Genomic DNA, 19,796 nt, shown 5'->3' with positions numbered 1-19,796 from the left:
AGAGTCAGACAACTTTAACCATTTTAATCTGTCTAAAATGTGCATGATTTTATAAACACTGATAGTCAGAGGCCGCATTTTCGTAGGTTCTTTATTTTCTATCATTTGACAAACGTTTTGGCAATCCCTGCACACAAAAATCTAAGGCAGGAGCTCTTTGAAAAAATGGAATAACACATCTGAGTGATGTTACATATCTCCATGTAATATCATTTAAATATATAAATACATGTTAGACCTTTTTGAGCGTTAGGAACATATGACTATGAAATAATCTTCCTGCAGTTATCAAGAAAGGGTCCTTCCTTGTCGTGTCTCCAGAGTCAGTAGATCGCCAGGCACAGCCACTGTAAGAGGAAACATAATTATACAAGGAGTTGTCTAATCTAGTGCCAACAAACCTGGAGTTTTTGTCATTCTCTCACACACCTGCTGTATATCCAGCTCAATCTTCCCTTTGTCAGCTCTCTCCAGAGTCTTAAAGATTTCTGGTTGAGAGACAGAAATATAAATACAGGTATTGTGAACATGCCTCCAGTTTAATACAATAAATACTTGCTGACACTTACTGAAGAGCATTTCCAGTTTAATGAGACAGCCTACAAAACTGTCAAAGTCTATGGCGAAGTGAGCATCGGCATAGCGATTGACAATGGACTGCAACACAGCAACGTTGACCTGGAAACCTGGGGAGGACAAACAGAGGTCACTTATTATCATCTTCTGTTAGCATATCAGATCAGTTTCATTGAGGTGTACTATTTCTGATCTTGGTGAAGTATCATTTTGAAAAGTTGTCAGATATTAGCAGGGTGATAATGAAAGAGTTAAGTTACAGCCTCGACCACTTGTTTTGTTCCTGCAGCAAAGTCGACATGAATGAAAGCTATGTGCAGGGAGGGAGTCCTCTAACTGGCTCATCAAGTCTGTCACACACACACACACACACACACACACACACACACACACACACACACACACACACACACACACACACACACACACACACAAAGGTAATATTTCTAATATGTGTCTCATAACTTGACAAACATGTATGTCAACTATAGTGGCACACTCTGTTCAAAGATAACTAAAGTGTGCAGGCAATATACCTAAATAGCTCATTTGGATTTTTATCAGGAAAGTAAATATCATTATTGAATTTCAAGCCGTAAAATGATACTTGCAGAGGATGTTTGTTTTGCATCGAGGCATTTTAGAAGTGGTGAGGTCATAATAAAATAGAAATCATTTGGATTTGGATTTTTACACGACATGGCTGTCATCATTTACAACCATGTTTCACTGTTATTGTTACATTATGCAGATATTTGATGTTTTTCAGTGTATGAGATTTGTCACGTTTATAAAGTTTGTTACCTGCTGCAGCGGCGGCGCCTCTCATCTCGTGGGAGCTCATGGTGCCAGAGTTGTCAGTGTCAAAAGTCTTGAAGATCTCCTAAATGATGCAGGCAACCATGTGTTGTGTGAACAGATACAGACCCTAATTCCAACACGGCCAACGATCATTTCAAAACACATCAATCAAAGCTTACCAGGTATTTCTGGATTTTGCTCCACAGCAAGTGGAATTCCAGCAATCCCAACATGGCACTTTCATCTTTCTGAGGAATGTTAAGGTTTATAAAAAAGCTCATCCTGGATTATTTATTTAATTTATCGGGAGGTCAAAGTATTTCTTAAATAGGATACATCCAGCAGACTGACAATAAGGCGACCTGTCTCAAGGCTGAAGCCATCTGTCTTGATATCAGACCCTGCAAAAAAGTGACAAAACAAAGTGAGTTGCAACTCTTAAATCAATGAAAGCAAAAGAGGCCAAACGTCATTATATGTAAGATTTCAATGTACTCACGATGAGAGACAACGTTGTTCAAAATTGTAACCAGTTCAAAGACCGATACCTCCATGTCCTGTTTGAAGAGTGCACAATATAACTTGTTTTTTTACTTTGTAATCCAGGTTTAGATTTAATGTACTTTCATTGCTCATGTTGCTCTACCTACATTGCCAGAAAGCTGCTTGAAGAGCTGCTTGAAATGAGGCTCCACATCACTCTCACATACTTCCTCCTAAGAGAAGAGAGACACAGATAAGTCTCGTCACTAATGCCAAATAGAAACGCCGGCTTTTCAGATTTTAAGCCTTTTTGCAGATATTGGTGAATATTGAGTGTAACACACTGTAAGGTAAACATGAAACAATAAGTATTTAAAAAATAATTGTGACATATTTCCTTCAATTTTAGTTCTAAAGTGGAAATAAAAGAATGTCTGTCTAGAAAGTGACTCATCATTTCATCATGCATGCAACAGCAGCTTATTATTATTCTGTGGGTTTTCTTACCTCGTCCATTTTAGCATTGATGTCCACCTGCAGTGGACTGAAAAGACACAAATGCAGAGCTTGAGCACACTCTGTTGGCGTGCAAGAAAATGACATTCACAGGAAGTTTTGACTGAGTATGAAGGAGTTGGCCTCTGAGCTTTGTCCACTAGATGGCTGTATAAGCAAAACACTCTAAACTCTACATTATCCTATAAATGTCAATCTATAGGGTCATCTATATGTTACTGTTACACAGATACCTGGTTGCAGCCTGTTTCTCTGAGAACACCCTGAGAACAAAGCTGCCCTTTTTGTGAGGCTGGAAGGTCGAGGGAACTATTGCATATTCTCCAGGAGGAAGTTTGAAGCGGTCGCACACTTCCCGCGTGTTGATGAAGCTTTTGCTCATAGCCACAGCTCTCTGTCGCAGTAGGACCTCCGGACCGAGGTGAACATTGCTGCAGCCTTTGTACTGGAGATTAACAGGAGAAGATGGCGTTCATTACTGGAACATCACACAGCTACCCAGAAATGCACAATGCAATGAAGCAACACGTGTGACACACTCGTGTCTATTTTGCACGTAGGGGATCGATGCTGGCATGTGACAGACCTGGTCTGGGACCTGTAAAAAGGAAACAGACAGAAGAAGTATTTTAGAAAATCAGTCAAATACATGGCACTAATTTCATATAAAATATCACATTATCCATATAGAGACCTCATAAATGGCAAAACCGATGGTTTCAAGGTTGCGGTCAAGCTTCTTCTTCCATCTTCCATCCTTTTGCATCAGCCCCACCAGGAAGGTGCACCCATCCTCCCCATCCAGAGGATCATCATCTACATCCTCCAGACGCACCACAAACTGAGGGTTGGACGAGAATGTGGCTGGAACACACAAAAGTGTAATCCTTTACATGGTGGAGTGTAACTGAAGTTGTAACTCAAACATACACATGGTTTCTCTCATACCTTGGTTGTTGCGGCAGCCACCAGCAGTGGATCCCACCCTCCACATCCCTTCAAACTGGTAGTTGTTCCAGTGACCCACATCATCGCTCATGAGCGTGTCTGGGGTCAGGTTGCAGATCTCCAGCGTGGAGAACTGCTTGATGAAGTCTGAATAGGACATCCTGAGTCGAGAATAAAGAACGTTGTGTTCTCCTGAGTCTGAGCCTTAATAGTTCCTTTGGTGTTATAGGAGATTATTAATCCATAGTACAGCATCGACAAAATACCTACAATACTGTTTATTGACATGTAAATGAAAGGTTAAAGATAATGGATTTACCAGAACTCTCCATCGTCAGCCACATGGTTCAACTTTGATTTCTCATCTTCACCGACGTACTTCCATTCACTGGATCTAATTGTGATTAAACACGCTTTTAGGAAAATCCAGGAAGTAAACAATGGTAGCTAATGGTGAATGGATCTAGAATGGCATGATTTACCCATCACTCCAAGGCCCAGTCCACTCCACCTGACCCCATGGGTTCCTGATGCGGATCAACTGAACCAGCCTGCCTCGGAAACAAACCTGGGAGAGAGAGCAACGACAGTGGGAAACATCATTTGCATGCAGTAAAATACAGCTTATTGATGACAGTTTAGATAAATTGTATACCTCCTCTGCTCCTGTGACTGAGTATGCATGTCCCTTGACAAGTTTGAGAGCTGTAACTGCCTCTGTCTCATAGGCATTGGTGATCTGAAAACACCAAAGAACAAACACTCAGATCATGTCGGTGTGTCATGTTGGTGTATTTGCTTGTAGGTCAGCATGTAAATCAGTATGAAAATAAGTCTTACATCTATAGAGCAGCCCAGCAGTGAACCCAGGCTCAGGGCCCTCTGCACGACGTGGAAGAGCTTCTCTGGAGCTTTGTCTAAGGTGTATACTTCTGCAATCCCTCCTGTGAAGTCTTCAAAACCCTCAATAGTGTTTCCTCCTGAGAGGGCCTCATAGCAGCCGTGCACCCTGTCAGAAGCAAAGGGATGTGGACAGATTCACCAACTATATATTCATACGATTTCACTGCATTAACATTTTGATTAAGCAAAGGATTTAAGGGGAACAATCCGAACTTGGAGTAGGCCTTCTCCAGCAGGGCGCTCCAAAACTCTGAGCCCTCCGCTGAATGAACAAACAGCAGCTTTCCATCTCTGGTGGGTAAACGGTCATCGACCACCACATCCACCCACTCACCAAACTGCCAGAACTGAGAAGAAAAATATTCCTATCAGAAAACTCAACTTGAAATAATAATAATAATTATACTTCAATATTATATAGCGCTTTTCTAAGTACCCAAAGACAATTTACATAGGGCAGAGACAAACAGAACAAAAAGACAAAGGAGCAAACAAAACAAACAAAAAAAAAATAGAGAAGAAAACTGGAGAAGCAGATTTTAGCACCAGATGGAACTTTGTATTTCGCTCCCAAATCTGTACTTTAGTATTTTGGATTGCCTTTTACCAGTGTACAAGTTTTCATTGAGGATACGTCTTCATTCTTTGGTCGGAAGTGATAGAAAGACAATGCAAGAAAGAATAAAAGGGAAAATAATTTATAGGTCACATGAGAAAGGCCCCTGTATGACCTGGAAGTGAAATATCCCGGCATAACCCTCGGTGAAACTCTGTCCATGGGGAACCACGCGAGCCAGGATCCGCTGGTCCAAAGTCAGAGAGGCTATAGCAGCCAGAAGCCAGCAGTCCCCTGCACATTAAGAACAGAGACATGGTCTGAGATTGAGCAATATGTGGCATTCATGCAGTAAACAGCATGTGCCAACAAACCACATATGTCATAATTCCCTCTTACAAGGTTAATGGCAGAATGGGGGGAGGCTGGGTTCGGTACAGGGATGTTTGTGGTTCCCTTCTAATCCATCCTCTTTACCCTCACTTACCCAGAGCTCCTTGGCAAATGTCTGTCCTCGTTGCCCCATCATCAATGAACTTTGGGTTTGAGCACAGCTCCTATAAAGAGCACAAACAGTCACAAAAGTTGAACATGCGAGAGCAGTTTTGAGAGACCTTTCCTTGGATTGTCCAGGATCACACTGCTGAGATCGTAGAAGAAAATACCATTCTGATACAACACATTTAGGTAAATTATCTCCCAGAGAGTATTACTATGGTGAATAGTATTAAGTGCTAGTTTTGTACTTGATGGTAGTGTTTGAGGCATAGTTTAACCCTCTCTGGCTTTTAAGTGTTCTGGGAAAGTAATTAGCTTCTGTTTTTTCAGTGTCTCCTACTTCTCCTTCTGCAATTCTTGATTTAAAAAGAGGAAATATTTGCAATTCAGTCAAATAAATAATTAAAATAGTCACTGACACGTCACCGTCAAGCTCATTGTATTGAGCTTAGTGAAATATTTCAGTGTAAATAGTTGTACTTTTACATTGGTGTGTGCGTGTGTTTCTTCTCAGTGGCATCTCACCGTTGGCCTTTTCCAAACAACGCCCCTGGTTTTGGATGAGTATGGTCCCAGCTCTTTGAAACCCAGTGATTTGGGCTCAGCTGGAAAGCAGTTGTCTTCAAACAGACGTCCACGCTCCAGACACTGCTGGCGCAGAGTGGCATAATCCTGCTTGGAGAACTTCACTGCCTTCTGGTTAGTTCCAATGCCTTCTTCCCTCTCCTTCTGATGGGCCAGTCGATCTGCCGTGGATGTCATCCTTACCTCTCAAATGTATGTTGACTCCGTGGATGGTGATTTCCCTCTTTATGAGTTGAGTTGTCTTGTGAGCTCACCTTTCATCAACTGCGCACTATCCAGGCGTGTCTTTGTCCGAGCCTCCTTTATAGCTCCCACAGGTGAGGGGAGGTTTGGCTGTGATCACCAACAGACAGCAGCAACCCTAAGCAAATCAGCAATGAGATGGCTGTTGCCAGAGAAGTAACAAACAAGGACACGCCTAAAAGGCAACTTGGAGCTCCCCTCTCTCATTGCCTCATATTTATTTTGTGTGTGTGTGTGGGGGGGGGGGGGGGGTGGAGGAGGATGTATAGTATTTATTGTCTCTAACTTCCTGATGGGTACATACCAAAAATAGAGGACACAAACACTTAAATTTGTCTGATAAAAATTAGACATTCGGTTACGTTCTATAGCATTGAAGCGATTAAAAAAATTAAACAAAAAGGTTCAGTGTTATTGGAAGGGATTACATGTAATGCTTACAGCTGAGAGTTGTGAAAGGAAGCTTAAACGCATGGAATGAAGCAAGTGTCAAATTGAGCAAGAATAAGAATGGGATGTAAATGACACAGCAGCACTGCCTGGGGGATTTCTGCCAGGTCCAGTCGGCTTTGAAGCACATGCAATATGCTCTTGTATCATCCTTACATCCTTATTCTGTCCCTACATCCTCTATGCTGAGTACAGACAAAGCTAATCCTTTGTCAAATAGTTCTCTGTCAGATAAACTGGTTTATTCTGGAGCTACACTGCTGTTTCAGCTGCTGAATACAACACTGTTTGTTCTGTGAGCCTTAGAAACACCACATATTAAGGATATGAATGAGCTGCACATGCAGTTTGTGTTACTGCTCAAGTAAAGAAGAAAAGATTGTCTCTGTCTCAGCCAATCTTATACCGACACAACACAACCAATAGCATTCTGGAGAAGAATACTTTCTGCAGATTAACTGGACTTGGACTGGGTTTCCAAGCTGATACTGATGCTTCTGACATGAGCCGTATTTCCAAGAGCCAACCGTCTACACCCAATGGACATAATAGAGTTCCCTCCTGGATAACCATTCTGAGGTTATCCACACTGCCTATTGTGGGATGCTGGCGCAAGGGTGGGTCATAAACCAATGAAGGCTGTGTGTACACACTCTTGTTTGTGAACATTGACATGACAAATGAGTGCCAATAATAACCCCTCCCAGTAGCGGCTGGTGGCAATTGTTTTTGGTGGGGCCATCTAATCCCAGTATGATTCAATGCAAAAAAAAGGTATCACGCATTACTACTTTGCAGTTAAATATTTAACATTTATTCCAACACTTTGACATAATAAGGACATCTTATTAATACAATTCAGTATATTATAATTAGGGATGGGCATCGTTTGGGTTTTTTCCGATACCGGTCCTAAAGCGATACTTTTAAAACGATACCGGTGCCTTTAAAGTATACTTTAAATATCAAGAAATAAATACAAAACACTTGACTTCAAACTACAGCTTCAAACTTTTTAACTTCAAACTATAAACAATATATATATATATATATATATATATATATATATATATATATATATATATAAAGAACAGACACAAGCATCAGGTGGCCTGATGGGACCGTGTGCAACAGAACTCCACTCAGAAACTGTTGGATTCTACAAACTGCTGCTTTACTGGACTACACGTCATCATATCATCATATCATACCAACTGGGAGAGCTTTGTTCCAACAAGCCGAATACGGTCGGCACGGCAAAAGCTCGTGCATGTCTTCCCAGCGATCACTCTCTGAGCGAGCATTGCTGCTGTGTGCGCGCGCTGCTGTGTGCGCGCGCTGCAGCCCCGCCCCCTTGAGCCCGTCGCTGTATGAGAGAGAAAGAGAGGGAGCGCGGAGTGCGCTCTGATCCGCGCTATTTTAATAAAGTATCGATACTAAAATTATGCAAAATCATATTGTTTTTAACGCAACGGGTACCGCGCTACCTTTTTAGTATTTTGCAACATTACACAGTAGTGTAAAATAAGTATTTAAATCGGCTCAGGCACAGAAAGAAAGCACCGAAATCTGCATTTTCCGACCGGTTGATCTGGGACCTGGTGTTTTACCTGTAGTTTCTCAGCCAAACGGGTGTTGGAGGAGAGATTATACAGAGTTAGCGTTTGGTTTTCTTTAAAGACCAGTGGCTCCTGTTCGCTGCTGTCATGTTGTTATCATGGGTGGCGGGCGCCTCGTCTGCCCGAGGAGACAGAGACACGAGAACGCGCAGCTTTGGGGCTTGATGAGAATAGCCCAGGAAGTCGTTTTTAGGGCGCTGATTAGATCAATTGTATGTCATTCATTTAGTTATTTAACCAGTGATTGGCTAAACTGCGTATTAGACCTGTCTTCCTTGGGCAGAATCGATTAAGCCCCACGACGTGCATGAGCATTAGAGATGTGCACTGGAGCAGAGAGGATGTGCATGAGCAGAGGAGGACAAGCAGGAAAAGCAGATATTTGGCGCAGATATCCTATTTTACAAATATTACTGGGTATATTCCATAGCTCAAAAACATAAATATTGACAATGTGTATCATTTATTAATATTATTATATTTTTCATAGTTAATAATATTATAAATATATTTTCAAGTTCAAGGTGGGTGGGGCCAAACCCCGTTGCCCTCTGTTGGCCGGCGCCACTGACCCCTCCTCTTTTTACGAGACACAAAAAGGACATTTGAGAAACAAATGGAGGCCAAGCAGGAAAAAGCAACAACTTGTTGTTGATTTTCTTGGTTATTGAGGCAGTTTGCTGACATACTGGAGAACAACTGTTGGTAGTCAGTGAGTGATTAGCATTGAAAACATCAGTAAGGGGCCGTTCACGCGACTTTTAAAAACGCAGCCGCTTCAAAAACGCCTTGGCCAAAACGCACTGGCCAAAAAACAGCCCGGTGCGCCTGTGGAGCGGGTCTGCGTGCGCAACCGGGCGATAATTAACTGCCGGGCAGTAGACGGGTGATTTTGGCCCGGTTACCGCCCGGATCCTTCTGCCGGGCGGTAGTTAAAGATCGCTAATATTAATAGGCTCGTTCGAGATGAGCCAGTTCTGCGCAGAATCGATCAGCGGCGATCGGCGCACAATGCATGCCGGTTAGATTTGTGTCCGACTTGCTCCCGACTTGCTCTGACGTCATGCACACGTGGTCAACGATACTCTCACGAGACTAAGCCGACCATCGATTTCAGATGCAGGCGCTGCAGGCGCTCTCCCCCGACTGCTTGGCCCAGTGCATGATGGGAAATGCCTGGCTCTCGCCACATCAGAGAGCTGATTGGCTCTTAGATCTGACAGCAAACACCACGTGTCGTAGAAAATTCGTATTTTATGTGTAGTTGGAATACTTAACGCTGGATTGTTGACTATTAGTCTCATGTTTGATCTAAAAACATTTAGTGTGGTTGCTAATACAAAATTGTGTTTATACAACACACATCAAAACTACTAGTAATGTATTTCACAGGCAGACATCAAAAAACCAAAGGATGCAGCTACACACTCATTTTTACATAAATATATATTTATAAACATATAATAAATCAAAACGTGATCTGTAAACTACAAGTAAACAAAAGTTCGGAACTAACAGGAAGTACTTTTTTCTGTGACTTCCTGCGTATACACAGCTGACAGCTGACAACTGTCCGACTTGATTGCAGTTTTTTGTCAACGCCTCCTGCTGCGGCCGCCTGCTCTCGTCTGGATTCCAGGCGAGGCGCAGCTTTAACGAACGAGCCTAATGTCTCTCTTCGGGTGACCTTTGACCTTTGATATCGTTTACTCAGACTCAATTGTGACATTTGTATAGGAAAGGAGGTTTGCTTCTGTATATTAAATACATTTTTACTTCACCTAAAACAATTACCTTTACTTTTATGGGCATTATAACTAAATTCAACTCAAAAATTGACTCAAAAATTCATTCAAATAGTATATATTCTTTTATGTTTTGGCACCTCAAACTCTGTATAAAATAAGGTATTTTCATGATAATAAATCTAAAATAAAGTACTATGGCATGCTTTTATTATTGAAACATTTCAAATAAACAAAATGTAAAATAACAGGATATTGCATCATCAAGAGACCCCAACTGACATTTGTGGCTGAGCGAAAAGGTTTGTAGATCTCTCTGAAATATTGATACAAATATCTTTTTTCAACTTATGGTACACTTTTCATGTCAAGTCATACAACCAATGTAAAACTAGAAACATTGTATTTTATCATAAAACTCTTTATTGTGTTTAAAAAGTATATAAATTAAGTTGCTAGCAAGAACAAAGGCTAATGCTAGTGCCCGAAATTAGTTAGCATTAGCTACAGGTGACCAGATGTCAAATGTCACAACTGCAAGTAATTTCACTATATGAATTGTTTTCTGACGCTTAAGATTATTTATAAAAAATGTCAAATGTTTAACGGTGTTAAGCTAAATATATGATACACTTTCAAACCATTTTCATGATAACATTGAATATTCTTCCACTGTCAAGTAAAGAGAAATCAGCACGACACAGGGAGCGAATTAAAAATGATACGGCTTCAAGAGAAACATATCTTGCCAAAAACAAAAAGCAATGTAATGTAATGTAACTTATTCCAGCTGTTATGTGCTGAATATGATAGATGACATATTTATACTTAAACTGAAAGAGAGACTGTTGACTGAAACATTTTTGTTGCATATCAAATAATAATTATATTTTCCGGTATATTTCCTGTGATTACGAACATTGTCAGGTGGCACAATTGCTAAACGTCAGGTGGTGCAGGCACATACAATTGTAATTTAAAGCAATAGATAATAGGTTAAAGTGAAGAAATGGTTGCTGAATTTGATGTGAGGAACTATTGTATTGAATGTATTCATTTCTATATTTGTAATATTATGTTTCTCTATTTAAGAGAACACAATTACCTTAAATTATCTATATAAATATATATAAAAACATAGATAACCACAAAATAACAAAGTGTTAGGCACTGTAGACACTCCAAGGGATAATTTCCCATCTTCAGCCTGTGGAGTTAACAAATACTGTTAAAAGCTATTTAAAGCACGATCAAAAGTTTTGTTTTATTACCTTTTTAGAAGCCTTATTCGTCATTGACCCGTGGGTGCTGGCTGGTGAGAGCGGTGGCCCCTCCTCCTGAAGGGGCCGGTCTTTCCTGCAGTGTGTGCGCAGTGGAGAGGGCTGGACCTGGACCTGGACCTGAGCTCCCCGACTTTCTGACCACAGCCCCCTTCCACGGATTTCTACGATTATCCCTCTCAGACTCATTTGCAAGGAGCCGTTAATTGCCTTTAAACCGGTGGTGAGTGTGGACGTCTTGTTCATTTCCTTTCCCTGAACGTGGTAATTTAGCAATCTTGAGATTAACGGCGCCTCACGGGTTTATTGTAGTGCGGGCCACCGTGCGGCTTGTTTGATTTTGAGTCGACACGGTGACAGCTGTCATATTCAGGCACACAGATTTAATTCAGCTTTCACATCCGGTGTAAAACGAGTGTGATTGTGTTGTAAAAAGATGAATTGTTGTCAGAAATAATTGTGGCAGGCTGCAGGCCAGATCGCATAAATAGCCAGGCCGACTGTAGCACTGAACAGGTGCTGTAAACAATCTAAGCCTGCATGACATGCTGTGGCTTTTTGTGTGCAAGTAGCAGGCCTATGAATTCACGAAGCAGCCAACATATGTGCAGCATAACTCTGTCTGCTTTAGGGTAGAGGGGACGCCGGTGTTTTGACAGAGAGCTAGGCTGTTGGTTGTTTTAGGGCTTTGTTGAGGTTGAAGTCCTATGGATGACATCATCGCCACAGGACTGCATGGATCAGCTTTTCCCTAACGTGAATAATAGAGATTTCCTTTTGGTCATTAGCCAGCAGTAGTCTCTGTCTAGCTGTTAGACAGAGCAGAGGGACATTCCTGCAGCAAGAGGGGCCTCAGGGTTGGGGTGTGTGTATGTGTGTGGGGAGGGGGGGGGGGGTGTTGTTCTATAAACAATGTCCTTGCGTGCAGAATTGTTTCTATCAAAAGCATAGCCAGTTTTGCACACATCCTTTTTTTTATGTGTTGTATATCTAAACTCAACTTGCTCGTGAATCTCCCGGTCTCTCACCACTGTAGCTGCATCCACGTTTTCTCCTCTTACTTGACTGTTAACTGAACTGAGCTCATTATAATTCCTGTCCAGTGGAGCCTGAGTATTATAAAAGATGATCCAATGTCCCAGTTTTTACTTTCACTGATTCAGACAGGGATAGCCTCAGTAAAAACAAAGCTATTATGTCCTCCCTTGAGACGTGACTGGAAGTTGTGAAACTGTCCGGCATGGAAAAGCAAGTGCATTCAGGGAGGAGAGAGACACCCCCACTGAGTGGTGAACACTAATGTCCATTAGGGCTGCACAAGCTTCTGCAGTGCAATCCAAACGATTTGAATAAGAAAGCACTGTCTCTGTATCTGTGCCAAATCTTCAGTGAATGACCTTTCTCTCTCTCTTTCTCTTTTTTGTCTCATTCTCCCTCTCAGCCTGCCTATACAGACAAGGTATCATATTTCTTAGTGCTTTTGTTATTCCTGGGTTTTGTGGGTGTTTGTCTTGTCTCACATTCCTGAAAAAAAGCTTTTCACCTGTTCATATTTTCTGTCTTTCTATTATTTTTCTGCTGGGCGTAAAATGTTTTTGACTTCTAACGGAAATTTCTATTGCAGACCATTTACTTTTAATATTATGAGTTTCAGGATTGGCCTTTTGCAGTGCCGTAGCCGGGACATTAGAAATACTGAGGTCACAAGTCCCACCAACGCGAGACCAAAAACAAGGTCCCTCCATTGTTTTTAATTACTTTGTTTATTCAATTAAAGCTATGGTTGGTATTCTTGAGAAACTAGCAAGAGTACACTAGATTAAAAATAATTATCATTATGAACCTAAACAACGAACACAGCTTGTTAGCACTCACAGCTGTCAAGCCAGCAGCTTGAGAAACACTCTGCAATGAGTGCACGGGCACTGACGGGAACAACATTTCTGGGTGGAAATGCTGAATGCTTTATTTTCTCAAACATAATGAGATTAAAAATAATGAATCACCTTAAATACCCAACATGTTGTTGGTAATTGTAGAATGTAAAATTCCCCTCAGGTTGCTAAACCTACACATTCAATATATGAACAAATGGAGTACCAGGGACCTGACCTCAGCTCCCTCAATGGCCTTTTTGCCAAGTCTAAACTTTGTCTTACTTTTAGTGTATTGTAGAATCCAAAAGCAGAAACTAAATCAATCTTTATCACTAGTATAAACTTTATTTTTACACATGCTTCCACACTTGATTGCTGTGCTGTAACTCTTAGACAAGAGTGTGCCGCCGATTAGCTCTCTGCTATTTATAGACCTCACTGTGCATACTCACACAGCCCCATATTTTTATCTAACACCAGTATGGATCCAAGCGGAGGGATATCTGCCACCATACAGGCCAACAGGCTACGAGCTGAAGGCATGGGCTCCAAGGAGCAGGCTGTACACTTCTCCAACCAGGACTACGAGGCCCTGAAGCAGGAATGTTTGGAGTCTGGCTGCCTGTTCGAAGACTCCTACTTCCCATCTGAGCCTCCATCCTTGGGCTTCAAGGAGCTCGCCCCCTATTCTTCCAAAACTAGGGATGTGGAGTGGAAGAGACCCACAGTGAGTGGTGACTACCAATGCATAACACTGATAGTAGGACACACGATAACAAATGTACTTTTTCTACACCCACATACAGATGAAGAGATGTTTTTAAGACACATATTCTAAACGTATAGCTGGATATTAATTACCTCATCATTCTTTAGATTGCTGCTCATGGAACATTTCTCAACAACAAGCATGTGGCTCTGGGTGTCAGAGAAACATATCCTATAAACAGACATATCCTATGACATTGTGTTATTTCATGTCTGCAAACTCAGACAGAATAGGACAAGTAGGGACAGTAACCTCTCAGACCACTGCAGCTGTTGGCATCGCGTGGCTTTCCCCGACCACTCCCTCGCTCCTGATATTTGTTTACAGTGCTTCACTGACACAGGAAGTTGACGTGTAGATGCAAGAATAGCAATGGTTTGAAAGATGTGTCGCCCGTTAGAGTAGATTGTAAAACGTGTTGACTACTCTGAATTCTGAGACTTTGATGTGTTTGATTGTCTTCACTCAGACATTACATTTTGTATCCATAGGAACTGACAGAAAATCCTCAGTTCATTGTGGGTGGTGCCACCAGAACTGACATCTGTCAGGGAGCGCTGGGTGAGCTCTTGTTGTTGGTAATGTTGAATCTGCCCTGGCAGAAATAGACTGAGATAGATTAGGTTAGAATTAGATACAGATTGTTAAATGTTAAATCTCACTTGCAGGTGACTGCTGGCTCTTAGCCGCCATTGGCTCTCTCACCCTGAATGAGAGGCTTCTTCATCGGGTTGTCCCTCATGGCCAGTCCTTCCAAGATGAGTATGCTGGAATCTTTCACTTTCAGGTACTTCAAAGTCATCCTCCACACGCTGCACATCCCATCAAGCCTAAGGCAAGCAGTTTAGATGGAGTTGTTGCTCTGTGTTGCAGTTCTGGCAGTTCGGCGAATGGGTAGATGTTGTGATAGATGACAGACTGCCTGTCAAAGACGGTGAGCTCATGTTTGTCCATTCTGCTGAGGGCAATGAATTCTGGAGTGCCCTCCTGGAGAAGGCTTACGCCAAGTAGGTATTAAAAGAGCCTCGGCAGTTATTAAATTATTCAGCATGAGTGCATGTCTGAGGATGTTGTAAATCACAAGCGTGTGTTTACTGTGGCTTCAGGCTGTGTGGCTCTTATGAGGCTCTGTCCGGAGGAAGCACCACTGAAGGGTTCGAGGACTTCACAGGTGGTGTGTCTGAGATGTACGAGCTCCGTAGTGCTCCCAAAGATCTGCACAGGATAATAGGCAAAGCCCTGGAGAGAGGCTCTCTGCTGGGCTGCTCCATCGACGTAAGTGCTGAACACGCTGGCACCCCACCAATGGTGCACCATTTTGAGGAAGCCAAAACATTAACAGCCTTTCTATTTATTTCCGTGTCAGTCAATGCAGTAATCATGTTTTCATATTATTGCAGATCACCAGTACTTTCGACATGGAGGCTGTTACATTCAAGAAGCTTGTGAAGGGCCACGCCTACTCAGTCACTGGACTGAAGGAGGTCTGTCTGTGTATGACTCTGTTGTCTTTAATCGGTTACCCTTGTGAATATTGATGGTCCAAAGTCGCCCCTAATTACAACTACACGACTATAACTGTGCGTTATGTAGGTAGATTTCCGCGGCAACATGGAACGCCTAATCCGAATACGTAACCCTTGGGGTCAGGTGGAGTGGACTGGTGCCTGGAGTGACAAGTGAGTTAATAAATGTCTTAGTTTACTCAGCATTTTTTCTATCCCTATTTTTGTTTGGTTACCGTCTTCTTTTGTGAGCCTTAAATCTCTTTCTAAATGTTTATTCCAGTCTATTTGTCTCGTTGCGTGTGTAGTTCTCCTGAATGGGATGAGATTGACGCGTCTGAACAAGAAGACCTGCACCTGAAGATGGAAGACGGAGAGTTTTGGTAAGACGTCCCAGGTGCTGTAGTACCGTATAGCAAATGTATGTACTGTTGATATTTTAAAGGACTTGTTTGGCATTTTGGGAAATGCAACTATTCACTTCCTTGCAGAGAGTTACATGAGAAGATTGATACCACTCAGTCACCTTACTCTTGACAAGAACGTGTATCCCAAAATGTCAAACTATTCTAAAAAGGTTGCATTCAGGTTTCTATACTCTTATTTAAATCTTCCAGGATGTCCTTCAGTGAATTCAAGAGGCAGTTTTCTCGGCTAGAGATCTGTAACTTGACTCCTGACGCTCTGTGTGATGACGGTCTCGGCCACTGGAACACCAACAAGTTCTACGGCGCATGGAGGAGAGGCAGCACCGCCGGAGGCTGCAGGAACCATCCCAGTGAGTCCCGGCCGTATGGTCTCAGACAAAAATCATTTCAAGTGCACACACTGACATAGATAAGACATGCACTATGAAACAGGCTAACACGAGTGCACCGTCTGTGCAGACACATTTTGGATCAACCCTCAGTACAAGATCACGTTGCTGGAGGAGGATGATGACCCAGAGGATGATGAGGTGGCGTGCAGTTTTCTAGTAGCTCTCATGCAGAAGGACCGCCGCAGATTTCGGCGCCATGGTCAAGACATGCACACGATTGGCTTTGCTCTTTATGAGGTGAGATTAGAGAGGAAAACCAGCATTGTCTCTTTGCCCTTCTCACAGTTGCAGTACATTACATTATTATTTGAAGTTTTTTCTCAGCTCATTGATGTTTTTGTTCCCTTCTTTTGTGCAGATTCCAGAAGAGGTAGGCGGAGCATCAATTACTAAAAATAATTTTGACTATAACAACACTGGTGATCTTCAGCCCTTTTACTGTAATCAATGTATATTCTACAGCACTGCTTATCATGTTAGTTTAAAAAAAACTTCCAGGTGTATCGGAGTATATATGATTTCAATAAATTGGACCTAAAAACATGCACATGCATCTCAACCTCTGTATTGTTTCCTACTGCCGATAGTACAAAGGCTGCCAGAATGTCCATTTGAAGAAAGATTTCTTTTTGAAACATTCATCGTGCGCCCGCTCTGAGACCTTCATTAACCTGCGAGAGGTGAGCACGCGGCTTCGTCTGCCGCCTGGAGAGTACCTCATCGTCCCCTCCACCTTTGAGCCCAGTAAGGAGGCTGACTTTGTCCTCAGAGTCTTCACTGAGAAGCAATCAGAAACAGAGTATGTGGGGTTTTTTGCATGTGATTTTCATGTTAATTTAAGTATTTATCATTTGTAAAAAAAAATATCTCCTGCTAATATGTTTTTGTCCATCGCAGAGAACTGGATGATGACATCTCTGCTGATTTAGGAGATGATGTACGTATCAGTGAGACACTAAAACAAAAATGTTACATCCTATTCTCTATGAATAGCAGAACATAACTCTGACTTTGATCATAAACCAATGCCTTTTATATTTGTGGTTTCCTCCAGGATGAAATAACTGAAGATGACATTGATGACTCCTTTAAGTCCATGTTCGCCCAGCTATCAGGAGAGGTAAGTCTGAAAAACTGATTGGTCTCGGTTTGCATCCCTATTTGCATTTATACTCAAATGATTTGTATATTCTAATGTTGGTTGGTTTTTAGTGGTATTTTAGATAACATCTAAAGCTGGCATCAGCCTTGTTTATGGGGAGGAAAACAAAATAAATCAAGTCATTCATTCTCTTTCCTTGTTGTCTGTGTTTTTTAGGACATGGAGATTTCTATTCACGAGCTTCGAACCATTCTAAACAGAGTCGTCTCCAGGCGTGAGTTTTCTGTTTGCTATCAGTTTACAATTCTGAGCAACTGGAAAATGTGCATGTTAGTAATACATGTTCCACTACTGTATTACATTCTGCTGTGGAGTGTTCACCGGGATGTGAAACAAATTTTAGGTCATGGGCCACATTGAGCCTGATTTTATCTCAAATAGGCCAGACCAGTCAAATTGTTGCATATTAACTGATAGAACAACACTTCAAAATGTTTCTCTTTCTTTTGAGATTGATTTCTCGTCTATGACCAAAAAAAAAAAATTGAGTTTGAGCAAATTTTACACTTTCCAAGGTCATCCAGTTGGCAGGATCTGACCCTTTTGAGAGGGCGATCTGGCCCTTGACTGTATGTTTGATACCCCTGGTGTAGAGCATTCATTTCCTGGACTTTCAGACGAGTGTTTCTTCTATTTCAGACAAAGATCTGAAGACTGACGGCTTCAGTATGGAGTCATGCAGGACCATGGTCAACCTGATGGACGTATCCTCTTGAGTTAACAGGCAGGAACGCATTAAAATGTTTTTCCATTGATTTGATCAGAAACAAAAAAAACATGCATTGAGCATGCTTGTGACTGGTTGTATGTGGTTTGGCCCCTTGACATCGCGCTCACCAGAAAGATGGTAGTGCCCGTCTAGGGCTGGTGGAGTTCCAGCTCCTCTGGAACAAAATCCGAAAGTGGCTGGTAAATATTAACAACGTCAAAAGAACAGTATTCCCACTTAGATTCTTTAAATTCCTATTGAAATTGTTGTCTCTGTCTTCCAGGTCATTTTTAGAGATTTTGACCTCGACAAGTCAGGGGCCATGAGCTCATATGAGATGCGTCTTGCTGTGGAGGCAGCAGGTATAATGCTCTTAATTATCAGTTCTACAATTATGTGATGTCCACAAACTCACAGATTAGGAAGTGTAATATGTTCTTTAATTCTTTAACATTGTCGTCCTGTGTCAGGTTTCAAACTGAATAACAGACTGAACCAGATTCTGGTGGCCCGGTATGCAGAGAACGAGATGGTTGACTTTGACAACTTCATCTGCTGCCTGGTCAAGCTTGAAGCCATGTTTAGTGAGTATTCATGTCCCAGAAGGGATTGTAAATGTATCCTGTGTGTTGCAGACTAGAATACGAGTAAAAGTATTAATTGTGAAACTTTTAACAGGGTCTTTCCAGCAGTTTGACAAGGAGGGATCAGGAGAAGCTGAAATGAATGTCACAGAGGTAAGTTCTGTTTAGAAACAACATCTCAATACATTATGTCAGTCTTTCTGTTCATCTAATTGTGTTGCTTCCTTGTATTGCCAGTGGCTTTACCTGACAATGTGTGGTTGAAGAGGGCCTTCTTCACGGAGAAGGCACAGTGCCTGCAGATTGCAATAAACCCGGAGAACCGATGATCCATCAACATTACACATCCCACCTCAGCCTATGTAAGATACAAAAACAGCTGTATAACAGTAAGCAAAGTCCAATCAAGCCAAGTGTCTCCCGGACGAATCTTATAAACTATGCAAGCCTGCAGATGAAGCAGACAGTGTGCCACATAGACCTGTCGTCTCTGTAAAAACAGCATGTCTCTGACTGTGCATGACCACTATCACTCGCTGTAATTTGCCTCGTTGCAAGTGGATTCAATATTTCTACATTTCAGTCTTGCTGTCTGTATGTATGATTTTCAACTGATTTACAAACAATAATTTCACTAGTCTCATTATTTCAAACACTCACTAAAAGCTCTTTTGCCAAGAAACGTATAGAAATGATGAAGCCTGTTACTGTAATGATGCTTTAAAATGTGAAGTCTTATAGTTTCTCTGCACTCATGTTTCCATTTTAGAGCAGAAAGATGAACAAGAAATTATCAACTCACTGTTAAGTTGATAGTTCTATTATTTGACCTGTAGATGGCAGAAGAGATCTAATATATAATTGATGGTGTTAATATATGAGACAAACGTTTTCCTTTAGTTGAAGTTATTCAGCCGCACTTTGTTTAGTTTTACTTGATTAATTTTTTTTGCACTGAGTTTTTAGTTTGAGGAAGATGCTCTGGAAGTTGCCTCACATTTGTGAGACATACTGTATTGCAGTTGACTCAAGGGACATTTACAGAGATCACACACTACTTGCCTTATACATCATACTGTTATAAACAGCTAATACAAGTATGCCATTCATGTGTTTTGTGTAGTGAGTGTATGTTGTGCCTTAAAATAAAATAAATCCCCCTACTAA

The 19,796-nt window shown here is 41.6% G+C and overlaps 2 protein-coding genes across 2 annotated transcripts; one reads left to right on the top strand and one right to left on the bottom strand.

The window, feature by feature from the left end:
• Positions 1-79: 79 nt before the first annotated feature.
• On the bottom strand, positions 80-6,043 carry LOC306746779 (calpain-2 catalytic subunit-like; the record flags this gene model as incomplete). Its single annotated transcript, XM_079229752.1, has 20 exons — positions 80-347; positions 430-488; positions 570-686; positions 1,381-1,459; positions 1,557-1,625; positions 1,714-1,778; positions 1,877-1,934; positions 2,028-2,093; positions 2,368-2,404; positions 2,610-2,821; positions 3,071-3,240; positions 3,325-3,485; positions 3,644-3,718; positions 3,807-3,892; positions 3,980-4,063; positions 4,165-4,333; positions 4,441-4,574; positions 4,959-5,077; positions 5,271-5,340; positions 5,807-6,043. 20 exons carry the CDS (start codon positions 6,041-6,043, stop codon positions 324-326), a joined length of 2,091 nt encoding a protein of 696 aa, XP_079085878.1. The 3' UTR covers positions 80-323.
• A 5,317-nt stretch (positions 6,044-11,360) lies between these two features.
• LOC306746877 (calpain-1 catalytic subunit-like) lies at positions 11,361-19,790 on the top strand. The gene is made up of 22 exons (XM_079229859.1): positions 11,361-11,426; positions 13,561-13,807; positions 14,341-14,410; positions 14,518-14,636; positions 14,723-14,856; positions 14,956-15,124; positions 15,250-15,333; positions 15,443-15,528; positions 15,663-15,737; positions 15,972-16,132; positions 16,242-16,411; positions 16,533-16,544; positions 16,762-16,973; positions 17,072-17,111; positions 17,229-17,294; positions 17,493-17,550; positions 17,976-18,040; positions 18,177-18,245; positions 18,329-18,407; positions 18,516-18,629; positions 18,724-18,782; positions 18,867-19,790. Exons 2-22 carry the CDS (start codon positions 13,562-13,564, stop codon positions 18,891-18,893), a joined length of 2,115 nt encoding a protein of 704 aa, XP_079085985.1. The 5' UTR covers positions 11,361-11,426; position 13,561; the 3' UTR covers positions 18,894-19,790.
• Positions 19,791-19,796: the final 6 nt, after the last annotated feature.

The sequence above is a fragment of the Taurulus bubalis genome (genome assembly GCF_910589615.1).
Source record: "Taurulus bubalis genome assembly, chromosome: 14".
In the NCBI taxonomy this organism is placed as follows: domain Eukaryota; kingdom Metazoa; phylum Chordata; class Actinopteri; order Perciformes; family Cottidae; genus Taurulus; species Taurulus bubalis.
The sequence above is the reverse complement of the archived record's forward strand: the minus strand, read 5'-3'. Positions and strand labels throughout refer to the sequence as shown.

Bases quoted from the DNA above. Each gene is read 5' to 3' on its own strand.
- LOC306746877 (XM_079229859.1), top strand. From the start codon at position 13,562: ATGGATCCAAGCGGAGGGATATCTGCCACCATACAGGCCAACAGGCTA. The intron at 15,529-15,662 runs GTGAGTTAATAA...TTGCGTGTGTAG, and splicing joins ACTGGTGCCTGGAGTGACAA to TTCTCCTGAATGGGATGAGA. The intron at 18,408-18,515 runs GTATAATGCTCT...GTCCTGTGTCAG, and splicing joins TCTTGCTGTGGAGGCAGCAG to GTTTCAAACTGAATAACAGA.